The following is a 22,214-nucleotide window of genomic DNA, read 5'->3' on the forward strand; positions in this document are numbered from 1 at the left end:
AATGTCCACACGTCTCCGTGCTGTTAATGAAGGGACCGTCCTGCAGGGCAGACATCAACCGCTGAGATAAGGCTATTTCCCTGGCGATCAGAGCCTGCAGACCCCCGTTAATCCTCCGTTTCCACTCAATCTAGATTTCAGGTGGCCAATTCTCCATAGAGTTGTTACCTTGGAAACAGCACCTTATGTATTTATAGAGAGCGACCGAGCAGACATGGAGAAGGGAGAGCACGGGGAGGGAGACGGGACGTGGACCGTGATAAGCTCAGAGAGTGGAGAGAGACACAGATGTTCATTTACTAAAGCGCGTTAATTGAACAGAGGACGACCTCGAGGTCGCCTCCTGGTGGATGGACCTGTTGTTTGCCCTTCATGTTGGGATGACCTGATCCGCTACTATTTCTCATTTTGAAGCACCCTGCCTGTCATTGAGCTTGCACTGAGGTGACCATCATTTCCTCACAGGGCCGTGGCTCTAATTTACCGTCCCCGGATCGGCACATTTGCTTTCTGACCTTACGTCCGCGGCGCCTTTTCTGCCATTCGTTACCTCGGCGTCGCACACACTCTGACAGTCACACACAGCTGAGAACCCACACACCGCACTACTCTTGACCTCCGGGAGATGCTCCCTGACGATCCGCCAAACCTCACCTTGGTCCGTGACATCACGCCGGCTTCACAGCTCATTAACCCTTTATTCGCCCAGGCATGAATGAATCATTGTGCTGACGTGTGAATGTGCTCTGTGACCTCCTCGGGTTGACAGTAACCAATACTGCGTTGAAGTAAAGTAAGGTTGAGTATTGACTCCTCTACACATTAGAAGAAAAAAGGCCCTTTTGCTCCTTGTGGACATGTGACATTAACGGTCACTCGCGCTTCTTGGCATCCAGGAGTCACAGAAGGTGCCCAGCAGTGTGGCTGTGACTGGCCCAGTGTTTCATATCCTGACCATATACCCACACGTGCCAAAGGAAACAGGGTTCACCCACTACATCTTATATGAAGACAAATTATCTCTAGCCTCTCAAATTGCCATGGAAACGCAGCATCTGAGCAGCTGATTGGACTCAAGAACTCTTTGATTTCATTAAATTGCTGAACCTGAGATCTTGTATTTGAAGTATGATAAAATAAAACAAGGGTTGAAGCTGTGTCAACAATTATAATTACTATATTTTACTTTGCATTATTGTATGTTGCCTAATTTTTCAACTTGTTTCTAAGAATATACATGAAATATAATGAGCTAATAAATAGATTGGTGAAAGCACAGGTTTTATTATTTATCTGTATTTATAAATAGCTGATTTATGGTACGTGTCATCACATTAATCTGATGCATCGTGGGTATTTAATGCTTAGAATAAAACATTCTTTCTTTTGATTAATGGATTACTTAGGTGCAGCCTGCTCTGTGCAATAAAAATAAAACAGTATATTATAAATGATCAACAACAAAGTAGTCATAGCCCAGAATTAGGTTGGACAAAATAAATAAAACTACACAGTTCAATACAATAACCTGCCAACTAAGCCTATACCAGAAAATGGTAGATATTTGAATGACTGATGCCTCTGAAGTGTAATGTTCCTTTTGGAGGCCCATAAACACAAAATAATAAAAGATACTGCTGCTGCCAATACTGAATTATTGTGACTTATTATTTGCAGAGAGACATTTGGCATTGCAGGTTGAACTGTGAGTCGATTGTAAAGACTTTGCTAAACGATCCCTTATTTTCTCACTTCCTTTTTTACAGGGTGGGTTTTTCCAAGTCATCAGTTTTCATGGGTTTTCCTGTGTGTTCTGCACAAATTCCTCCTTCAGTTTGTGCTGAAGTCTCCCGCGTTTTTGCACCTGTAAAGTAGAATCCTGTGTGATACATGTTTGGGCTCCTTTCCTTATGCTATAGGACGTCTGTTTAGCCGCGCATCCCCAGTGTTTATAGATTTAATTCTAGTGCGTTTCCCTGCAGCCTTTGCATTGTTGTTGCGATCTCTCAGAAGCTCTATGAAGCCGTGGACTCTGGTAGAGGGTAATAATGTGTACTGGCTTTAGGGATGTAAACATGTTTGTTGTTTTGCACACATTTGAGTCTGTGGTTTTTAATAGTTCCAGGTTTTTCCCTGTTTTCCCTTTTTTGTTTGGTTTTTGCTTCCTCTTCGCTCTCAGATTGTTCTGACATTCTGATGGGTTTTGCTAATGAATATTATCTCTTAGGTATTGATTATGTCCAGAGTGCCTATTTCATAGCTCTATATGATAGTATCTCTTCATCTTCACAAATAGAATCATATTTATAGGTGTGCATGGGTGGACTGAATGTGAAGGTCATAGGCTCCAACACATTGTTCTCTGTTCTCTCCAAAGGAGTCGTCGTCTTGAATGCATTCTTGGTAATGTCTGCAAAGTTTAAAATGGTTAGGTGATGAATTCGTGTCATGTAATTGGACCTGTCCTAGTTCGTTGTGTCTCCCAGGTCCAACGGGAGCGAGGCCCATTAGGGTGGAAATGCAGGCACATACGTACCTGTTCTCAGCCTGAATGTACGCCGTCGCCGTGAGCAGGACGTCCTCTCCGGGCAGCGCGTCTCACTGCTTCCAGCTGTGTGCAGCCGTGCGTCACCACCCGCACATGAGGCGGAATGAGAAGGTCAAGGGATGACTAATGGGTCACGACAGTTACCTGACATGTACAGTAGCAGCAGCTCCAGGTTGTGCTGCTGTCTTTGCATAATCCTCACCCGGTCCCCCTCTAATAACCTCAGATGGCCAGTGGAATAAGTGCGGGTCTGTGGCGCCACAGGATGTGCTGAAGGAGTTTCTGGGTTGATGAGCGCTCAGAGAGGAGGAGAGAAGGAAGCGGGACAACCAGGACTAACCGGAATCTGTTCTTCTCCTCAGGGACCGCCCCAAATATTTTTTCAGACCTTATTTCGAAGCTTGTAGAAGTTGTGCCTTATAGAAAATCATCCGTATGTGTGGGCACTTTCGAAAGCATCAATAAAAGAGCAGTGATTTTTTTTTTTTGAAAACAGTAGCAAAGGCCTCATCAATTCCACCATGCTACGTACTCAGCAACTTGCACTTCGGGAACGAGCAGCTTCCTGGTCGGGAAAAATACAAGCCCTGAGGCGAAGCACAGCATCACCGTCTTTAGCCCCACGACTGCGTCCCTAAACAATGTCTGGGACGGACTTATAGCGCGCCGTGGCCCTGCAGTAACGACCCTCCGTCTATTAGACCTGCAGCAGCAGCCTTACGTTTGTTTAGCTGCCGCGTAGGACATGGTTTACCCGCACAGCAGCCGCGGGCTGGGACTAATCAGACTTACAATGAGCTCACAGCAAATTCAGGCTGTCAAGTGTCCGCGCTTGGAGGAGTTTTACCTCCACATGTTGTGTATTATGTGATACAGAGGCTTAATAAAGCTATTAGGTTTAACACACGCTAAGGCTGCAGATAATAAAGGGATCGAAAGCTGATACTGTTTTAATTAGTAGCCTCTATATTTGCTGTTTTCTTTTCAGATATACTAAAAAATCGAGTTTTGTGTTTAATCTGAGTTGATGGCTCAGGTGTAGCGGCTGCTCCTCATCCTCCCTGTGCCTTTGAAACAGCTGGATGTGATGGACGGACCAGTACGCTGCGTAAGTCATGAGCAGCCTGCCCATCCATTATTAATCACTCTCATCATGAAGAGGCCCTCCATCCTTTTATCTCTCTGGCCTCTTGGTGTTTCACTTTTCTCTCCCTCTCGTACAACCCTGCCATCACAGTCACCATCACCATCATCATCATCACCATCACCATCACCATCACTATCGCCGTCACCGCTCAAAAGAACTTCCCTAAATCAGCGGCGCACAAAGAATAGCCGCACTCAGCGCCACAGTGCTGCTCAGGATCTCTGTCAACACCTGGCACTTTCCACCGGTCTCAGCCTCTGCCCGTGATTTCCCTCGATCTGTCGGCTTTTCTCTGCTACTCTGAGCTCATATTTTGTCCTTGGTTTGTCACATGCAATTTTGTGCATGATTGATTTCAGTATGGATTTTCCCCATTGCCTTTTCAAGAGCGCTGTTAAAACGCTCCTATATCGCAGCGTTGTGGTCTGTCTTAGCAGCAAATAGTTGCCCGGTATCACAAGCAATAAGTAATAATCGATGCTGGCAAACAGACATCTGGGCGTGAAGCGCCTCATGCCTCAAACGTGCTGGGTTTCCCTCCCGCAGCATCTTCCCATCCTCCTCACCTGCCTCCGTGCTCTGGTTGCCATGCCGATCAGCTACAACCCCTCCATGGGCCCAACACAGCTTCATCATTAGCTGCTGTTGTCACTGGGGGATATTTTTGAGTATTCGCTTTTGCCCCCCCACCCCCCTCCACACTCTCTCACTTGTCGCATCACCAGCAACACCCTCCCTCCCTCACCCCCCTCCATTCCTGGTACAGTAGATGCTTCAAGCCTTTCCCCACCCACCTCTCTGCTACCTCAGCGGCTGAGCCCCCAACAGGACCCGGTCCTTGGGCTCGTCTCTATTAACATATCATAGAGATGAGCCCAAGGCGTGCAGCAATGCAGCGTGCCGCCTGTTTCTTTAAGAGAGAGAGGGAGTATAATGTGTAATGGGGAGGAAATAAGGCATGGAGAGAGCAAGTGAGAGAGAGAGAGAGAGAGAGAGAGTGGGTGAGGGAGTGTGAATTTATCATGGGCAACATTTGTGCTTCATTCTTTGCTGAGCTTTCCTGCACCGGCATGCACAGCAGCATCTCCCAAGGCTCAGAGTGCTGAATTGTACGCCCCTCTACCTCCACCCCTCCCTCTCTCTCTCTCTCTCTCTCACACACACACACACACACACACACACTTACACACACGCACGTGCTCGCAGGCGCACGCGCGCAGTGCCGTCAGGAGCGCCGCCGCTGGACCACAGCCATCTCGCGAAGGAGGTTCCAGCAGAGGGAGGAAAAAAAAAACAGGCAGCGTGAGAGCGAGACAAAGGGAAGGAGGACGGGAGAAGGAGAGGAGCGAATAGGAGCGCGGGCACTGAGAGAAGGAGCGAGGGAGCCAGCACTTTGCGAAGAGCAGACGTCGAGGGACCGGAGGAGGGAGGAGGAGAGAGGAAAAAAGAGGAGGGGGAACAGGAAACGCGATCACTTTCAGCTTCAGCGGTCCGTGTCGCAGCATGGGCAATGCACCATCCCAAGGCATGTCAACCTTATCTCCTTGCATACTTGTGTAGCAGCTATTCTGATGGTTCTGCGTGTCGCGCTGTCCGAGCAGCTGGCCGTCCTCCTGTCACACTCCTGCGAGAGCGTGGGGGGAGGATGGGGGGGGGGGTTGGGCCGACCGGAGGAGAGCGATGCTGGGTGGCGGCATCAGTCAATAGGTAGTAAGTTGGGAGGCTGTTGAACGTATGCGTGGGACGCTGGAGGTGCCGGAAATACTGGGTGGAGGCGCCATGTGTGGGGAAGTGGAGGGAGGGGTGGGGGGGCAGAAGTACCATCAGTGTAGCAGGTGGTGCTGGTGGGTGAGTCTGTGTGTGTGTGTGTGTGTGTGTGTGTGTGTGTGTGTGTGTGTGTGTGGCAGAGAGGGAGGCGACTAGTGAGAGATGTTGTCATGTGTGTAGTTGCGTGTGTGTGTGTGTGTGTGTGTGTGTGTGTGTGTGTGTGTGTTAGAGCAGAGGATGCAGCTGATGCTGTCAGCCACCTGGACGACCTCTGGGAAGTGAACAGCTCTAAGGCGTGTGTGTGAAAGAGAGAGAGAGAGAGAGAGACAATAAAAAAGACACCGTGGCAGAAGAAGACACACGGGTTTAGCGTGGAATGATGAGGGGATACAGGCAGATCGCGCCTGAGCGTATGGGGGGATGGTGTTTTGAACGGATGAACGGGCGGGTCAATTCTTTCATGTGATGCTCCCTCTATTCCCCTCAGACCTCCGTCTCTCTCTCTCTTGTTTTCTATCTTCCGTTGGTGAGGCTTCAACGCCGTGTGGAATAAATGGACTGAAGGTCTCGAATCCCGGCTGAGAAGCAGCCGCGCTGTGCGCTCCGCGTTTGTGTCTGTTCGCGACACCTGTGTGTAGAGACAACGCGATGACGAGAGAGTGGAGGGAGAAACGGGTTAAAGTAGGGAGGAACTGAGACGTCCGCTATCAACACACAGAAATAAAGCAAACGCTAAACGTTGGGGAATTCATCCACCTTCATTTCCTTCTCTAACTCCTCATCACCGGTTCCTCCCTCCCTCCCTCCTCCCTCCCCTCCTCGTCATCCCTCGCCTGCCTCTCGCTCGGGGACGGTCCAGTAGCTAGTGAGACAGGAGGCAGAGGATATGAAAGACGCGGGGAAAATGAAAGGCAAGCAACCAAAGGCGAAAAAAGGGCTGCTCCATAGGTGGACAGGTAGGAGTCCATTTCTAAACCGGGTCATTGCAGCGAGCGGCTGTGCTGTGGGATACCAGGGAACTGTGGTGATCAGGTCACTCGTGAGCAGTTTGGTTAAGTGAATACAGATGCCGGCTGTCAGCTGCTGTGTTTACCTTTATCTGTTCCGTCGGTGACCTTTTGCGATCCCTCATTTCTCCGGGTTATTATTTGATTCCTCCTGTCAGACGCTCCTATCGGACTCTGAAAACTCAGAAAAATCGTTTTGAGGCTCGGGCCGAGGTGGACAGCGCGGCTGCGGTGGCATGAGACCTTTGCACTGACAGGAGGTCTGTGTGTGTATATTGGATTTCCTTTCGCTCTATTACTGTAAAGGTTGTCTGTGCACATCTGTCTGTAGTCGGTGTGTGTTTTTAAGGGACTGACGTGGATTTTGCTCAATCATTTGTTTAGTTAAAACCAGACTGAATGATGGAACCAGGACTTTCTTCCACACTGGACCCCAGTGGTTTTGATTCCTTTACTGATGCTATTAACCTACAGTAAGGTGGCTCCATTTCCAACCCTTCCCAGCAGTGTGGATATTGTGGAGTCATCTCTATAAGCCCATTAGGATGGTATGTACCGGTTCCCGCTGCAGGGCTAAACCGTACAGAATAGATTAGGCAGAGTTAAGCGCTAAGCCCGGTATTAGCCCGGCGGCGTTGCCTTTGTGCAGAGACGGCGCGTCCCGGCCGTTTTCTCCCCTCCACGTTCCACCTAGCGTCGCCCGGCCGAGGCTTCCGTCGCCGTCTGCCTGCCGATCCTCTCCAGCGAGGCAGAGCCGGAGCGCTGCCCAGGGAGGGGCTGGGATGCGGCCGCGCGGGGGCTCGGCGCCGGCAACGGGTCCCGCAGGTCATGCGACGGCCTCTCGGCTGCCGTTCTCTGGGCTTCGATGCTGATCGTGCAAAACGCAGGAGCCGTTCTTACCGTTGAAGATTCCGATGAATGTTTCAGTGAACAGTCATACACCATCAGTTCCCACGCTGCAGCCGCTATGTAAACTACATGGAAACGGAATTAAGGGACAATATATAAGTGATGCCGCGATGGATGTCGCTGCATCCTGCCCTGCAGCTCATCATCTCTTCATTTCCGTGGACAGCATGCAGCAGGAGACAGGCGGACTCCAGCGGGTCACGTCAGACGTTCATCTAACATGCAAGGACACGGCCTTACGTCACACGCTACGGTCGATCAGGGTGTGTGGCAGGTATGTTAACCCTCGCATCCACAGCCGCTCGCAGCCGTCGGCACCTGCCGCTGACGGGAGCGTGCAGACGCGCAGATCCCGGCGCGCGGCGTCTGTTTTGTCCTCGTGCACCTGCTCGCTCCCCTGGTTTGTGCCAAACAAAGCCCCCCGCGAGTGCCGCCTCGCGATTGGCCGGCGATGATGCAATGCAATGGCAGCGGAGCCGCATGTGTTGGGGACATTTCTCAAGTAATTGACCCCGCTGGGGATACGAGCGCCCGGGCTGCACTGATGTTAAAGTCAATCGGCTAAACAAAATATTAACACGCTCGGGCACAAAGCAGGGCACAGCCTCCGCACGGAGCAGGATGGAAGCGATAGTGATTATGTGGAGAGGCTTGAAAGCCGTGCCCCGTCCAACCCAGCGTAGCATCTTGTGAATGAGACCAAAACCATAAGTGTGTTCCAGCAGAGTCCACCTGTGGACGTAGCTCAACGTGGGCGGAGGCGGGTGAAGCTCGAACGCTTCGGGGGTTTGTGGCGCATGCGATGAGTCCGTAACCGCGGCAGTCGTAAACACCGTAGTAACTCCTCAAGGTCATTAATGATTCAAGGCAGGACTTTGTGATAAAAATGATCCTGATAATTATTCAAATGAAGAATTCCCTTGATAACAGTAATAAACTGGAGATGCTTCTAATGCTGCGCCGTAACACAGCCCAGAGCTCCCATTTTCCCTTTTGATGAACTATCTCCTGCAGAATGCGTCTGTTGTCTGTCAATATTCAGTCAACATATACTGTAGGTGAATATGAGCATTGACTCATATAAATGTAGCACTAAGTTCAGTGCTGGAAAAACTAGACTGGAAGAGCTCTATGTGTTTCCTCCCTTTATTATGTGATATATTATGTGATAATATTTCTGACCTTTTACTCAGTCTGAGTTGAGTTGAGTCCTGTAGGCGTGAGCTCAGGTCGGGCCTCACAGCTGCCGGGACTGAGGCGCCGATATTTACTTCATGATCCCTGGGCTTTTCCCCCCGCTCGCGGCGCCGTAGTGGCTCCGCTGTGATCCGGCGGCGGGTCCCGCTGCCCTAATGCGCTCCTTGAAAGCGGCTGCCTGTGAGTCATAAAAACAACTTGTTGTGCATTAAGGCGTTGCGCGGCCAGACATAACAAAATGGACTCTAAATCAAAAGCAGCTTTCTGCTGACTGCTTCAGAAACGGGTACAAGGGCGACTTTGTGCCGGCGAAGGAGACGAAACGCCGCGTGTAAATCCAGCATCCGCCGAATAATGAGAAAAACACGTCTAAACTCTTATTTGTTGCTTATTTACCATTCAAAGGCCCGGTGGCCTGTTCGCTGCCTTAGCTTCAGTCGGGATAATGAGGTTTCACAACTCACTTCTTTGCAGCGATTAGTAGCTCTGTACGTTTCAGACAGAACGATTCTGCCTTTTTAGATGCACATTCGTCGGGAAATGGCTCCTTCCTTCCTTCTATTCCCTCTCTGCGAACCCACCGAGCCTGTGGCAACAGAGACGCACAGGACTGACACCAATCCTGCTGTCTGTATTTTCATAATGGTGACATCCCATTGATCTATTCGCTGGAGCCCCATCCTGATTCAGTACAAGATGGAGGCTTTTGGCGATATTCATTTCGGCCCTTCTATAATAATTTCAAATATGCTTTAAATATTTTGGAGGCTCCTCTTTCGACCAGTGCTCTACTGGGGCACATGGAGGCCGACAGATGGCCTCCCTGCAGCCATTTTCTCAGGTCAGGTCTCACCTGGGAACGCATGAAACACTAGACATGGGACAAAAGCCACGAGGGTGAGAACAGAGAAGGAGTGGATAATGAATCTGATGAAAGTGACTCTATTCGTGGTGCAGACGTCCCACTTGCAGTGTGGCGCTGGAGACGTTTCTAATCACAGCCAGTTCACTCAGGGCGGGACAGCGATGCCAGATTATGTGTCCTAGAATAAGTGACATTCATTAGACAGAGCTACTGGATGCAGAGACTCCTGCTACAGATGCTAGTCGCCTAAAGGCAGCGGATGGGCTCAGATTCCACCACCGTTCTTCTTCTGTGGTTATTGTTAAACATTTGAAATCAGGCGCGGGTTCAAGGTGAGTTGAACGGAGCCGTCATGAACCGTGTAGGTTGAAGTGCAGTTTAAATTAAGGAGAGCCTGATTTAACTCACACCTCAGATAGCTCTGGGCCAAAGACTCATTTCTGGCATCTGCGCTAGTTCACAAGCAGGCGCTGGAAGTGCGAGGGAACCCGCCAGCAGGAAAACAGCCGATCCCTAAAACTTCCGCAGAAGAAAGGGAGAAACGAGGTGGAGGAAATGAAGACGGCGGCGCTTGAAGAGGCAGTAATAGTCTCTTTTCTCGCTCAGACCGTTTCCTCCTACGTTCTCCTCCCATCACTGCTGATTTTCATTCCCAAGATGTTCAAGGCAGGAATACAAAACAGGCAGCGCGGGCTCTGGTGATTTGGGGCAGATTAGCCTCCTTCTGTTCCCGACTGGATCCAAATATTCCTCATCTCATTCTGGTCTGGGTCTCGGCGGACCCCCTTCGCCGTCTCCCACCTCGCCCTTCGCTCTGCCTTCAGACTAGAGGTTGATTCCAGGCCCGTAATGAGAGATTCCGTGCCAATTGAAATATCAAACACGCTCGCGCCGCCTCGGGGCCTCGCTGCGATTTAGACGTTCGTCTCCGCTCTCCCTCAGTCAACATTTACTGTCAGACGCACAATTGTTTAGGTGAACGGCGTCACTCTGCTGCAACCTTCCCCTCCTCCTTCCTCCCTTTCCCCACTAGGAGCTACCCTTCTCATGGGGAACGCAGCCGCCACATTATCTCCTGCATGTCATGATTCGTAACAGAGGCAGATACAGACGTGCATTGTCCTCCAGTCTAGTTGCACTTAAAGGGATTTCGTGTGCACTCGCAAAACGTTGCATGCGAAACCTTGCGCATGAGCCCGAACCCGTTGCCGTAAACCATCAGAGCAGAGAGGATGAAAAGGTCACGTGTGTTTTTTTTGCCTGAGTCGGACCTGGATACCTCTGTTTCATCGAATGCTGCCTGCGCCTTGTGCGTCTGTATCGATTCGCCGGGCCGCACCCGTCTCCTCAGCCGGAGGCATTAATGGGAACCCAAGGGATTTTTACATAGTGTGTGACATTGGCGTTTTAAAGGGTCCTTCTGACGTTTGACCTTGTCCAGTCATGGGGTTTTCGCACAGAGGCGATCGCTGGAGGCGCTTGGAGGTCGCGGGCGTTGCAACAAAGGGTTAATGAAGCAGCTGTGGAGGTTCGAAGCCCAAAAGACCCAGTACGGTGTGACCCGAGGCACCACATGTCGGGACGCGGCCGACGGGCACCTGGCCGCTCCTGCAGCAGTTACTAGGAAACAGGAGGCTGGTTGTCGAGGCAGCGGAGGTGCGGCTCCTGAAGAGAGGGGGAACGCGAGTGTGACGGGCGACGCTCCGGGGTTAAATGCTGGATACTGTACGCATTAACCGGATTACGGTGTCATCCCGTTTGTTGGCCTCGCTGCAGTCACACCTGTGCCTCCGCTGTATTCTCCGCTTGCCTCCGAAGCTTGTTTCTGGGCTGAATCCACAGCCGCCCAGAGGTTGATGAGGATCATGATATTCTTATGCAGAGACCCTTTCCTTTTATAATTCACGTGTATTTCTTTCACATTGGTATTCGTTGTGGTTCCCATTCCTCGCACCAGCGTTGCCAGAGGTTGTCATGGTGAAACATCCCCTCCTGCAGCTGCTGAGCAGCAATAGGCGTCTCCAGGATCTGGCAACCCTTTGCAGATCCTCCAGGTCCACTCAGCTGAACGCTGCCAGCACCACGGCGAGATGTTGCTCTATTAGCAACTCATAGTGTTCAGTGGTAGGTGAGAAACGTGAGAAGGTGCCAAAGGCTCAGCGTGTTTATTCAGGTTTTGTGTCTTTTTTGCGTTTTATTTGTTTATATTTCTGTTCCTTTGTCCTGATCCTCGTGGTGGTTATACTATTGAATAAGGTACCTGTTCCATGTGATGCTTCAGCAGGTGGCGTTTGGGAATCAATCAATCAGTCATTCATTCACAACCCACAACTTCAACTGCGCGTCGCCCTGAAACTGTGTATAAATATTCATACTTGGCAGGATTATTAATGCGCCGTGTGCTCCGGGGGCTGTTCGGATTCGACTAGTTTCATTAAAAGACTTCTTTTCCAGCAGTGGACGGGAGGCAGAGGTTGCCGGGGCCGCTGCGGACCTCATGTTATTGCTTTGTGTCTCTTACGTTCTCTCCGTCTCCGTCTCTGCAGAGGAAATTATCCTCGGACGCAGACACAATTATGCGCTGTATGTTCATCCACGTCCCGCGTGTTTGCTGTGGGTCTTTGAGTTTAGGTGTGACGCCCTTCATAAATTAGAACTGGTTTAAATTGACAGATGTGTTGTAGCTCACCCGGTTATCATTGAGCGGCCCGTCGTCTGTCACACCACAGCGCTCGTTAGAATGTAAACATATAGATAATCGATGTCAAGTACTGTATCGCTATAAAACGTGCAGTTAGTTTGGATTCGGCTGTGAAGCCTCGCTGCTCTGTTTAGATGGGCCTTGGTTTGCAGCATGTATCACTGTCATGTGAAACGCGTGGAACCTTTTCGCTGTTATTTCACCTTAAGGGGATTTTTGCAAAATAACTGAAAGCTGTGGAAAATGACTTTCTGTAAAAAACGACTTAAAAGTGACAACAGCCGGGAAATCAATCAGCGAACAGTCTGCGCTTGATAACGGCTCATAATTATTGAAATCAGTTCACCACCAGTGTTTACTCTTCCTCCATGTTTTGAGCGTTTTACTCAGAGGAATGTTGGGTGTATTTTTTCCCCCGCGCCCCGAGTGCGGGAGTGTTTGTGTTTCGGTGCGTGTCACCCTCCTCTGCTGTTTGTGATAATGACAGCCGCCTGTATTTGGATGATTCGTGGCTGAATACTAATGAGGCTTCTCTGAGACGCCGAGCTGTCGCCTTGAGAATAACTCAACTGGTCAAACTGGTCACTCCCATGGCTACAACGCGACAGTACCACCGTGGACCCACACATTTCTTTGAATATTTGCATTTGGCCTAGTCTGAGTTTGACCTTTTTGACCTTTCTGTTCGTTGTCACGGTAACAATGAGAGTGAAATGAATCTCGGACTGGGGGGATCTAACGGAGGGAGGTCACGGGAGATGGAAGCTGAGTTCTGAGTGCGCCTCATGGGTTTCTTCCTCTCTCTCCTTCTCTTCTTCACGGTTGAACGTACCTGCCGCTACCCGGGCATAGCGTGAGTCAGTATTGATCCCCTCCTCCCACCGCTCCGTTGATGGGTGGATGACGCAGGAGTTCGGGGACACGCGGGGCTTTGTTGTGCTTGTTTTTTGGTTCCGTCTCCGCATCCTCGCTCGGGTCCGGGCTCTGCATCCACCGCAGCGGTGCCGCATCTCGCCTCGTCCCGCCGCCCACCCGGCAGGAGGCTTCACCCGTGTCACGGCCGGGACCCCGGGAGCCTGGATGTCAAATCCCAGCTTGACGAAACCATCCCCGGAGTTTGATTCTGGAGTTTCTGCATATTTACCAGTTGCAACATCACTGCCGGTGCATTAATAATACACAGGCGCCACAGTCACAGGGCAGTGAGGTGTGGAGCGGTGGCAGCTGTGGAGGCGACCATATACTGTATACAGGCTGACATTAAGCTGTTGATACACTGTACAGTAGCTACAGACTGAACCCAGATCAGCACCAGATAAAAATAGCTGTCCTTCATTTACTGTAGTAGGAAGGCTGTTACATAGTGAACACAGGTTCAAACTGCTTCTATACAGAAAGAAGCATGATGCGATGATTTAAGTTTGGTTGAGTCTGTCTCTTCTGAAGCGATTCATAAGACTTCCAGTCAGACTGTACAGACTGATGTCAGTCCCCACAGCCTCAGCGTGATTAGGTCACAGTGGGTGGAGACGCTGTGGGGATTCAGTCTTCTATCCTCCGTATCTTCGTCCTTGTGCCGAATCCTCCTCACGGGACGGAGCTGCTTGGTCCATCACCTTCGCCTCGCGTCCTTATCATAATCATTGTGTTGCACGCCGCTCTCTAAAACATAATTACCTTCATGGGCCTGGAGCTAAATATAGTTTGCAAACGAGCCGATCAATAAGCAGGAGGGGGTCGAGGGCCTGTCGCATACGTGATTCTGGGCTCGGGTCAGTGTTTGCACGTCGCCTTCCTTACACATTAGCTTGTCGCCAGCTTCTGGAAATCTAATTCGCTGCAGTGTAGAACTGGTGATTGGTGACAGGAACACGTTTGCTCAGAGTCTGGCATGACGGTCAATTCATTTCAGTCACATCCCATTGATTCTAATCACTTTCACTCCGGCGTCTTTGGGCAGATTTCATTTTTTCTTTCTGCATTGGTCGTGACGCTGAGATGAAGCAGGTTCGTGGTTATATTACAGCAGCATCACGCTGCGTTATCGATCAGCAGCCTTGCTTATTATAGGGCTGACAATGGCTGTGCTATTATTATAATATAATAACATGAGACACACTGAGTGCTCCCTTTTGTTCTGGGTGTTTTTGCTGTGGGAAGGAATGATATTAAATCTTTACTTTGCATTATTTTTAACTTTTAATATTTGTTGTGAAATCAGTAAAGATCCAGTGTCGATGTTGAGCCTATGTCAGGGTTTATTCCTGTTAGATGTTAGATATTAGATATTTGCCTGAGCTGTATCAACAGCAGCGTGTCACTTCAGGCCGCGCTGCAGAACGTGGAGCAAACTCAGCTTTTATGGGAGTTTCGCCCCCAAATGCTAAACCGATCCTTGATTTCTGCACAACGCGTCCTTTCATCGCTGAGAGACGCGGACGGAAAGTCGATTTTTTTTGCTGTCACATAGCTGTTTTCCAAAGATAAGTCTCTCATCCTTTTAGCAGCTTTGCCATTGGAGTCTCATTTGTCCTGTTCTCTCTCCCAAGGACTGAACTTTGCAGACGTTCGCGTGCTACCGGCTCCTCTACGTGTGTGTGTGTGTGTGTGTGTGTGTGTGTGTGTGTGTGTGTGTGTGTGTGTGTGTGTGTGTGTGTGTGTGTGTGTGTGTGTGTGTGTGTGTGTGTGTGTGTGTGTGTGTAACTAAGTGCATTTTCGTGGCAATCTGAGCACGTGTTTATATCACTGCTGCTGCAGCTCGGCATCGATCATCCTGTGATTCACGTGCTGTTAACCTGTGCTAGACGGGCCGTCAAGCGGAGCCTGCGCTTCTGATGTTGCACAAGCTGCGGACAATAGCGATGAGCATCTCTGCAGGGCGGAGGCAGCGGTTCTGGCGCCTCCGACCGCCGCCGTCTCCGCAATCACGCTCCCATTGAGGGCGGCCTTTCATCCCGGGCCTTTCACGGGAAACCTTTGAGACCCAGAGAGAGGCAGATGGAAAAAGCGAGAGATCAAGGGCGAGCGAGAGAGCGCGGGAGAAAGGAGGGAGGATGGGGAAAAGTGGCCGCGTCGCCCGCGGCGCCCGTCTCTGGAGCCGCCTGTGAATAAGCGAGCTGCCGGTGATGAGCGCAGATGTTGAAAGAATGTATGGAAGGAGAAGGGGAACGGGAGCAAGTGGAGTAAGTGGAGCCGGGCTATTGTGTGTGCTCACATCTGTTCTCTAGCTCCAGACCTATAAACATACCCGCTGAGGCGTGAGGCTGCGGCGGGAGCGAGGACGGCGTCGCGCGGCTTCAGTGCCGCAGCGACGCGCCGCTCGCTCGGATCAGAACCGGGCCAAGCCGCGCGGCAGCAGATGGACGGAGGCCGTGTGCTGGCGGTGCGGGGGGAGGGCATCGTGGGCGAGGACTACCGGGTGTTCATAGCCGAGGCTCCGGCGGTCAGCCAGGTGCTGGTGCTGGGGAGGAGGGACTCCGACGTGGACGGTGAGTGCCAGGTTCGGCCCGGGCCCGTTCGGACCCGCGGCCTTAGCTTTGGACGCGCACCTGAAATAGAAGCGGAGCTCTGTTTTCTGTGCTGTTTTTTCCCCGTTGGCCAGAAACTTTCATCTCTTTTCTGTTTGCCATCATCAGGTTTGTTAGTTTTTGCTTTGTGTAGCATTTATCTAAAACAAACAACTGGCAAGCACTGTTGCCGCTCATAAATCATTCAGGCCCACTTTGTCTGCCAAGCGAAGCCTGTGAGAACATTTCACACGACAGGGTTTTTGCTTTTGGATTCTCTTTGTTCCTGCGTTCATACAGTACATCTCTGCCATTGTTACGTGTGTGTGTGTGTGTGTGTGTGTGTGTGTGTGTGTGTGTGTGTGTGTGTAACTGGTGGCCCTTCATGATCTGGCAATTCTTCTGGTGCTCATTCATTGTTCACAGGAATAATCTGAACCAGGATGAATGGAGGAGACGACATGAAAATCTGAGAAGGTATTGATCATCGGTGAGGAATGTGGGACGAAAATGTACAACTTCCTGTTTTTTTGTTTCCGTCGCTGGTTCCTTTGCCGACATTGTACAGGCAGAGAGGCTAATGACTTCCACCTCTGCAGCAAGACAATCAAATGCTGTTAATTAGTGCTGCCGCTGTAGCACTCGTAATCAGGAGGAAGCTAAAGAAAACTTGTACGGGTGTGTGTGTGTGTGTGTGTGTGTGTGTGTCAGTCAGCATTATTTGTAGGACGATGATTAAGAAAATAATGATTAATCACGATTATCATTCATGGTTTGAGTCATATCTTAAACTGCACCCAGTTGTATTAGATTCAGTTAATGATGTGAGAGGATACGCTGTGAGTGGGAGCCTCTTCTCTGACATCAACCTCAGCTACCTGCGTTTTCTGCGAGAACCCTTCTTTCTATCTCAATGCACTGTCAACGCAGCAGAATGTAGCCGTGGCCTAATAACGCAGCAGCCGGGATTCGTTTTCAGATTGTGGAACAATTAGGAAAAACAAAGGCCTTCATTTCCTCTGCGTGACGGACGGGTGATTGATAATTTGCTGCGTGTGACAGTGGAAAAGTAGAGAATGGGAGACGGTGGGAGGAACAGCGGGAGTGTGCATGATGGAGATAAGTGACAGATGCACGGGGGGGGGGGGGCGTCCCACAGCCACTGGAATCCCAGACTCTGCCTCCATCTGTGAGGCACGCAGCAGTTGCACTGTAATGGAAGGACGAATGAAGGACACGGAGGAGGGGACGGCAGAGAGCAGCACGCTCCTCGATAAACAGGGATGGACGGACGCTCGGCTGAAAATGGAAACAGTGCGGTAACACATTTTCATCCTGAATTTGATTCGATTTGACTGCAAACATCAAAGTGGCTCCCCAGTTCACACCAGTAAGCAAGTTAACAGTGTCCCAGTGGCCTCCGCTCCACGGAGCCGTCCGTTAATAAGGGCGACTGGGCCCATCAACTCGTTGCTGTGGGCTCCCGCTACGCTCCACGACTCCCCTCCCTCCCCCGCTCGGACCCGTGGGTGAAGGGCGGCGGTGCCCCCCCCCGCGCCGTCTTCTCCCCGAGTGAATCTGGGTCAGACCTCGCGTGACGGACAACCTGCCATTATCAGCACTCAGACGAGAAAAGGGAGCGGGTGGGAGCTGGAAAGTGGTGTGAGGGCAGCGAGGGGAGGCGGGGGGGGGGGGGGGGGGGGGGGGGGGGGGGGGGGGGTGACCCTGCCTCCCTTTGACACGTTCACACTCTCGCGTCGTCCCTGGACGGGCAGACGGAGACACGCACATGAGTCAGGTCAAAGCCGTGTGATAGCGCCCCCCCCCCACAACATTACATCCCTATTTTCCTTTTTGCTTTTTAAATGTATTAATCTTCAGCCATCAGCGACGATAATGTGCATTCAGGCAGATGCTGTGTCCTGTGAACCCAGGAATCCAGCGCTGATTAGACCCACTCCAGTGTCTCTGGTGAGAGCGCATACAATAGACTGAGCACATGCACGACCCTCCTCGGTGTCGGCTCCATGGCAATAGCCTCCGCGCAGCATCCTGGGAATCAGCCGGCCTGTTTAATATTCAGGCAGGTGAGCGAGCCAATCAGGACTCAGCCGGGCTCCGTGGAGACCAATGGGGCTTATGAGCACAGGTGAGAAACCTCTGCGCTGGAAAGGAGGATTAACCAGGATGGCATCTGAGCGGAGTCCAGTAAATCCAACTCTTGGCAAATCTATTCTGTTTGAGTAGATGATATTGATCTAAACACATCCTGAAATCCAGCAAATGATAAAAACACTTGATGATGGCTAATATTTTTTTCCTCACAGTGTCTAGATTTATTTCCATTTGGTCAGATAAACAGACTCTTTGTCTTAGTTTAAACCAGTTACATGGGCTTAGTTTAGTTTGACAGACTGATTCTATATCAAAGCAACAACAGCGCCTGCCCTAAAATGCAAAGAGTGCAAGTGATTCCCTCAGTTTCAGGGCCGGGCCGTGGCAGAAAGCGCGGTTTCAGCTAAGGGCCGGGGAGTTCTTCTCGGATCTGTCGGGCTTAAAGCAATAAATCCACACAGCTCCCCTGATGGAGGCTGGGATTATGTGTTTTATACCCACCTGTTAACAGGGGAGTTCGCCTTGGTTTGCTTTGCTGTTCAGTGGGAACAGGTTGACGGGCGCTGGATGGGTGAATAAATCAGAGATGTCAAATGAGAGAAGAGCAAGCTGGAAACCAATAGATGTTCGTGCTTAGTGGTTGATTTAGGCTGTAAAGACAGTCCTAAGCAGGTCTGTGCAGGTGTTCTATGCAGAACCTAGTCCCATAATAACTGGTGAGGCATTTAAATGCTTAGGTATCTTGCCTAAAGAGTTATAACCCATCTCTGCCCCTCTCCTGCCATTAGGGGGCGCTGTACGTGTCTCCGAGTCCACCGTTGTCCCGACTTTGCCCAGTTTGTCAGCGGCAAAACGAAACTGGGAGTTGCAAAAACCTTGCGTCCGCTCTCGATCGCGCAGCTGAGCTCTTCCGCGGTGACACTGTCCAGATTTCGCTCCCAGATGGCCGCGCTCGGAGCCGGGCAGGCAGTCAACAGGCGGACTCTCGCCCACGCCGGCGGCTTGTTCGCCGCGGCAGACCTGACCCGTCCGTCCCCACGCGCACACGCAGGCGCTAACTGCGCATCACTGAAGACGAGAGCGCCAAGTTCATTGTGGTTTACGTTCGGTTAGAGGCACATCTGGCTTGGCTGCTGTTTGCAGTGGGATTTAGATTTGCTGTTGTGTTGTGTCCATTGTCAGCGGTGACAGTTATTATCACCATCAGAATGTTTTGCACTTAATTTAATCATAGACCGGGCTGCGTTGATTACAATAACAAATCAGCTGCTTGAGATTAAATTAATATTAATAAAAGCGTTTTTCATTTCACAGAGACCCAATCAGGCGGGGTTTTTTTTAACAATAACTGCTTTGTTGTCGCAGCTTATTACAGCTTGTTCCTCAAGAGCCAGGATGTGTTAGTGAAAGTGACTCATGCTTTGTCAGCGCATCGCTGTGGGTGTGATGGTCGGTGGCCGCAGCCAGAAGAGAAATGAGCAGCCCAAATTAAATTCAATAACGGGCCCGCCGAAGGCCGGGGACCTTGAAGATTCCAATAACAGCCATAAAACACACAGATCTGCCCGCGTGCACAGGACTGGGCGAGCCCACGCTTTCATATGAACACAAACGCAGCTGCGGTGGTTTAGGTTGGAGCCTTTGTATTCTTCTTTGCTTCGCTCCATCGGTGGCATTTCACAGACGGCATCGTCAGATACAGCAGCTCATTACTGCAGATTTTTTCTAAACTTGCCGTTTGATACAGATGTTCTTCTCCGCAGCCAATTAAAACGGCCAATTAGCGGAGTCATTAGCGACACGGCGTCTCTCACTGCTCGCAGATCGTCCAAGTGAGCGTCTACACGGACGCAAACCTAAAATCCTCCTCTCATTGTCTTGTTCGGCGGAAAGTTGTGTTTTGCTTTCAAGGGCGCCTGGATCCGCAGCGATAACGTTGAATGGAGCCGTTAAAAGGCTGCTCGCTGAAGGCGTAAAGCTCCTTCAATAAGAAGCCCTTGTTATTTTCCACTCTGGAAATAATCATTCCACAATGGATCGCATCAATATCAGGGTGTAGGTTGGTGCAATGATGAATGCGTTAAGTGTGACATTATAGTAAAGGTTGATGAGTCTTCTGACAGCGCAGCGGTGCTCGTGCGCGGGTGCGCACACATTCATGCAGAAACACATTAGTGCGGAGTCGTGCTCCGCTTTTCTCCCTCTACTTCCTGAGCAGCTGAAATTTATGTCGCCATGGCAGCGGTTTGATGTAGTGGCCCTTTCCTGGATGTGACGGCTGCACGAGCGCGGGACGGAATGCTAAGATCCAAAGTTCCACAAATTAACAGCTCAAAGGGAGGAGTGACAGGCACGCGCCGCCGACGGTGACGGAGCGCGCGGGCGCAGCGCCGTGCGGCCAATGGGCGATCGATGCGTCTCTCGGTCCCGTCCGGCCCCTGCTCGGGAAAAGCGGCCCACTCGCGTTGGATCTCCTTCAGACCTCACTGACTTCCCGCGGCTGCGGCGCTGAATGCTAATTCGCCGGCCGCGCCAGGAGCGCGCGCGCACTGTCTATAGCAGTCGTTAAAAGCTGCTTAGGACGTCACACAACGCTGCGCCCCATTTTCCCCTCTCCAAACCTCATTGATGCTAATTCGGATGCGAGTGTTTTGTAGTCCTTTGTGCAACAAAAGTCTTCATAATTAATTTACTTGAATGCATCTTTGGGATTTGCTGCAGAATTTATGGCTAATATGGAGTAATATGGCTAATTTGAGTCTGGTCGTCCTCTCTTCTAGGATTTGGGGGGGGGGGATCCTCATCATAAAGCTGGGCAGTGATAAGAGAAGGAGTTTTGATGGATAGACCTTGAGAGGGCGGCTTCACAGAAATGCTAACGTAGCACAGCAGCGCGACTGAATTAAAGCCCTGTCTGCGTTTGGAAGCCGATGCTTCGGGAGCGTTGTTTTCACACACACAGTGAAGTTCCTCGTGCGGCATATGTGTCCTCTGGTTTAGGTCCAAAGAATAACATCAAGGGAATGGCTGTGATTTCATTTTATAGCTCCACAACCGCGTATTAATAATTTGTCCTCCATCCCTGTGAAATTAGCATTTTTAAAAGACCATTTGCAGAACAAACCCTTTAGTTTAAGAGTTTGTTTTTCACAGTTACTTAGTGGGATCCTGCTGCATAATCAGCTGCTCGTTTACCCCCCCCCCCCCCCTCCTCCTACTAGAATACGTTTTCTATATAGCGAGCGAAAGGTGGTGATGAAAACTGGCGGTGACAGTCCTGTTGTGGTGCATGACATGAAAGCTCCTCACAGTTTCTGTACATGTGACGCTGAAGCAAACAGACTGCATCCATCGCTCGCCGATTCCTAGGGTGGTAATAAACGATCTGCTGTTTGCTTACAGAAGCCTGGGTTTCCTCTCACTCCTTCGCACCCCCTCCTCCCGTTTGCATCTTTGTGCCGTCACAGCAGCCCTTAATAATGAAAACGGCTGATGGGACCTTCCCTCTGTGAAAACACTACAAACAGACAGCGCTGTGATTCACTCATTGTCTTACACTGCTGCACTTTAAAGAGCTAACATCCCTACATGGCTCTGCTGTCTGCTTTGCATTCCTGGCGGACTGATCACATCTAATGTTAATGCTACGCAGCAGCGCCGGCGCCGCACTGACGGAGAATCTCACCCACACACTGACGAACGCTGACTGACACACATACAGTAGGACGCGCGAATGTGGATGTGTCGGTCCGGCCCCCGAGCCCCTCAGAGCCGGGCTGTTTGTCACCGGGCGCTGCAGCCCGGCTCTGGGGGGAGCCCTGGTCGCATAAAGCTGAGTTACTGCACCTCAATGATGTTGGATTTGGGTTGAGAATAAGACGTTAGGAGTCCTCTGGGAGGCCGTGATTGGAGGCGACTACATCCAAAACCCTGATGCTGTCAGTGATGAATGGGGATAAACAGATAAATAAGAAACGGCCTGTATGCAGCAGTGTGTGTGTGTGTGTGTGTGTGTGTGTGTGTGTGTGTGTGTGTGTGTGTGTGTGTGTGTGTGTGTGTTCAGGTTGTTCGGGGTCACCGCTGTTCATTCTTGTGTTCCGCCTCCAGCTGTGGATCAAAGGAAGGCAAAACTCAGGAAATACTTCTTTCGCGTTCTTTCTGATTCTCTGCACTTCCTTCACACCGTGTCAGCTCAGCCAGAGATGGATGGAGCTACAGTATTTCCACACCGCTCACACTGTGCCGCCCCGAGGTCGGCTCCGACCACAATTTCAGGCAATAAAGCGCCACAAAGGGAAAACATGGTGTTGTTTTGTGATTTTGGTCCGCTGTCGGATCGCGCCGTGTCCTCGCCGCGCGTCCCTGAACACACCAGCCGCTCCATGAGTCAAATTTATTGTGAGTGCGTCAGAGAGATTACCTAAATGATACTCAAGTGTCTTTAAATGAGGC

At 50.7% G+C, this 22,214-nt stretch overlaps 1 protein-coding gene across 13 annotated transcripts in view; it reads left to right on the forward strand.

Annotated features, from left to right (window-relative positions):
• Nucleotides 1-4,710: 4,710 nt before the first annotated feature.
• srcin1a (SRC kinase signaling inhibitor 1a) overlaps nucleotides 4,711-22,214 on the forward strand; it is a 63,926-nt gene continuing 46,422 nt past the window's right edge. For 5 of the 13 annotated variants that reach the window (XM_055510909.1, XM_055510910.1, XM_055510912.1 and 2 more), the window contains exon 1: nucleotides 14,840-15,629. In XM_055510909.1, coding sequence (XP_055366884.1) covers nucleotides 15,500-15,629 — 130 coding nt within the window. In that variant the 5' untranslated portion in view covers nucleotides 14,840-15,499. Of the gene's footprint in view, nucleotides 5,221-5,687; nucleotides 6,419-14,839; nucleotides 15,630-22,214 lie in introns of those variants that run through there. The other 8 variants (XM_055510913.1, XM_055510916.1, XM_055510911.1 and 5 more) reach the window with 6 other exon arrangements.

Source organism: Betta splendens, chromosome 8 (genome assembly GCF_900634795.4).
Source record: "Betta splendens chromosome 8, fBetSpl5.4, whole genome shotgun sequence".
NCBI lineage: Eukaryota > Metazoa > Chordata > Actinopteri > Anabantiformes > Osphronemidae > Betta > Betta splendens.